This window comes from Echinops telfairi, unplaced genomic scaffold (assembly GCF_000313985.2).
Source record: "Echinops telfairi isolate 266 unplaced genomic scaffold, ASM31398v2 ScPeMD7_655;HRSCAF=1070, whole genome shotgun sequence".
Taxonomy (NCBI): domain Eukaryota; kingdom Metazoa; phylum Chordata; class Mammalia; order Afrosoricida; family Tenrecidae; genus Echinops; species Echinops telfairi.
In genome coordinates, this window is record NW_022104553.1 from 9,611,703 (window position 1) to 9,614,937 (window position 3,235).

The 3,235-nt window shown below is 41.9% G+C and overlaps 1 protein-coding gene across 1 annotated transcript; it reads left to right on the plus strand.

Annotated features, from left to right (window-relative positions):
• Positions 1–2,189: 2,189 nt before the first annotated feature.
• LOC101650992 (60S ribosomal protein L22-like) lies at positions 2,190–2,647 on the plus strand. Its single transcript, XM_045292434.1, has one exon. The coding sequence runs from the start codon at positions 2,208–2,210 to the stop codon at positions 2,592–2,594; it is 387 nt and encodes a 128-aa protein (XP_045148369.1). The 5' UTR covers positions 2,190–2,207; the 3' UTR covers positions 2,595–2,647.
• Positions 2,648–3,235: the final 588 nt, after the last annotated feature.

The following is a 3,235-nucleotide window of genomic DNA, read 5'->3' on the forward strand; positions in this document are numbered from 1 at the left end:
GCGCTTCCAGAATAAGACAAACTAGCAGGTTGGGATAGTCGGTTGACTTCTGAGGAACCACCCTCAGAAAATCTTACAGGTAGACAGAGAACATGTCTGGCACAGTACTGGAAGATAAGCCCCTCAGGTTAACAGGCACTCCAAATACAACCGGGGACCTGCTGCCTCCTTAAAGTAGAGCCTATCTGAATGATGTGAATGTAGCAAAGCTTTAGGGACCTTCATTTGCTGATCAGGCACAACTCAAGGTGAGAAGCAACAACTTCAAACTATCCATAACAATCAGAACACGGAATGAAACAAGGAAAATTGGAAGTAAAAAATGAAATGAGATGAATAAAGATCAATCTCCTGAGCATCAGCGAGCTGAAGTGGACTGGTATTGGTCATTTTGAATTTGACAATCAAATAGTTTGCTAAGCTGGTAATGACAAATTGAAGAATAATGGTATCACTTTCATTGTCAAAAAGAGCATTTCAAGATCTTTCTGGAACTACAATGCTGTCTGTGATAGGATGATATCAATATGCCTACAAGGAAACCAGTTAATATGACTGTTACTCAAATTTGTGCGTCAACCACTGTATTAGTCAGGGTTGACTAGAGAAACAAATCCAGAGACAGTCATATGTGTGTAACAGAGAACTTTATATCAAAGAGTAATTGTATGTTAAGAAAGCATCCCAGCCCACTCCAGATTAAGTCCAATATGTTTGATACCAACCTACAAATTCCTCTTCAGACTCACGCAACACATGCAATGGCACTAAATGCAGGAAGATCACAGGCCAGTGGGTGGAAAGTCTTGTGGATCCAGTGGCGGTGGAAGCATCTCAGCACTGGCAGGGGTCTCCATGTGACTCCTCCAGCTCCTGGGCTCTGGCTCCATCAGTGTGTTTCCCTGTGACTTGTCAGCAGGAAGATGAAGCGGAGTGTGGGCTTGGTCTCCAGTGAGCTCTTTATCTCCATAGCGCCTCCATCAGGTCACCAAGCTGCGACCCGATTGACAGGCTAAACTCCACCCCTTCACTCTTAATAGTCTCAAGTTGACACCAGATTATGTAACGACCACAACCACTAAAGCTCATGACGAAGAAACTAAAGAATTTTACTAACCTCTTCAGTAGATAAGGGGCTACCCCTAAAAAAACTGGAAAAAACCTCTGCTGGACAGTTTTCAAAATATGTATCCCCACCCACCCCCGCTAGGCGAGCATCTAGTAACTTGCTCTGAGTTAGTGCACCCAGCAGCATCACCTGTGAATTTTTTCACAGTAAAAGCAGTCTCGTTAGAACCTCGTTTTTTGTGATGGCCAATTTAAGAGAGCAGTGTGTGGTTGTGAAATTTTGTTTCCTGCTCAGGAAAAATGCTGCTGAAACTGTTGGCTATTGAACACAGCTTACAAGGACAGCATTATGGGGAAAACCCTTGTGTGAGTGGTTTTTTCATTTCAAAAAAAGGTGAAATGTTGATTGATGAAAAACCTCGTCCTGGACGTCCACCAACTTCCTGAACGGATGAAAATGAAAACTCATGGTCCATTTAGAGTTCATTCCACCAGGTCAGATGGTCAAGCTTTCTATTTAGAGGTTCTGAAAAGATTGTGTAACACTGTGTGAGACAAGAAAGACCTGATCTGTGGCATGTGGGGAATTGGTTTTGCCACCATGACAATCCACCTGTTCACGTAGCCATCTCAGTGTGCCAGTTTTTGGCCAAAACCAGCATACCTCTCTTGCCCCACACACTTTACTCACCTGACCACATTCCATGCGACTTCTTTTTGTTTCCGTGAATGCAGAGGGACATAAAAGGACAGTGATTTGATGAAGAGGTGAAGCAAAAAAGAGGGAAGTGCTGTCAGCCATCCAAAGAGATGAGTTTGAAAAATGTTTCCCAGAATGGAAGAGCAGATTGGCAAATGTGTTAAGCATAATGGAGAGAACTTTGAAGGTGATAAGGTTGTTTTGTTTGTTTTTTTAAAAAGTTAAATACATAGCTTTGAAAAGAAATTCTATTTTTTGGGTGGGTACACCCTTATAAAATTGATCAAGCATACAATCAAGGTACATTGATAATTACTAGTGACTAAAATTGAAAAACTGGAAATAAAGAGGAAGGATCAGTAGTTGGAAAATATTGCTTTAGTGATAGAAATGAAACTGGAGTAGTGCGCCGAACTCCCTTTCTGCCTCCGCTGCCGCCATGGCACCTGTGAAAAAGCCTGTGGCGAAGGGGGGCAAAAAAAAGAAGCAGGTTCTGAAGTTCACGCTGGATTGCACCCACCCTGTAGAAGATGGAATCACGGGTGCTGCTAATTTTGAGCAGTTTCTTCAGGAAAGAATCAAGGTGAACGGGAAAGCCGGTAATCTCAGGGGAGGAGTCATGACCATTGAAAGAAGCAAGAGCAAGATTACTGTAACTTCCGAGGTGCCTTTTTCCAAAAGGTATTTGAAATATCTCACAAAAAAATATTTGAAGAAGAATAATCTACGTGATTGGTTGCGTGTGGTCGCCAACAGCAAAGAAAGTTATGAATTACGTTACTTCCAGATTAACCAGGATGAGGAAGAGGAGGAAGATGAGGATTAAATCTTCAAGGGAATATTTTGTATAAGTCCTTTAATAAAACTTGGGAACTAAAAAAAAAAGAAAAAGAAATGAAGCTGGAGACGGCATGGCAGAATTTTGCAAGACCACTGACGCATTCCTTACAAATACCCTTTTAAACAACATAAATGACAAGTGTACACATCGGCCTTACCAGATGGAGTACACAGAAATAAAATTAATTACATTTGTGGAAAGAGATGATGAACTAAAACATGGCTAGAGGCTGACCGTGGAACGGGCTGTCGATTGCTCTTATACAGGTTCAGATTGAAGCCGAAGAAAATGGATGTAAGTGCACATGAGCCAAAACACAATCTTGAGTATATCTCACCTGAACTTAGGTGTCGGCTCAATAATAGGTTTGATCACTGAACACTAATAAGGTGACCAGACGTCCCGCTTTTGGCGGGACAGTCCCGATTTTTAAAAATTTTTCCTGCATCCTGTGGTGTTTTAAAAAAGTCCCGATTTCTGGAAAGAATTCACGACAAGCTAGGGGATACGGTTTTTGGGTGTCATGTGGCTATTTCGCCAGGATATGAGTTTTATCAATGGTGTCCCGCTTTACCAATGTTAAAATCGGGTCACCTTAACTAATGGCCAACGACACGTTGAATTGA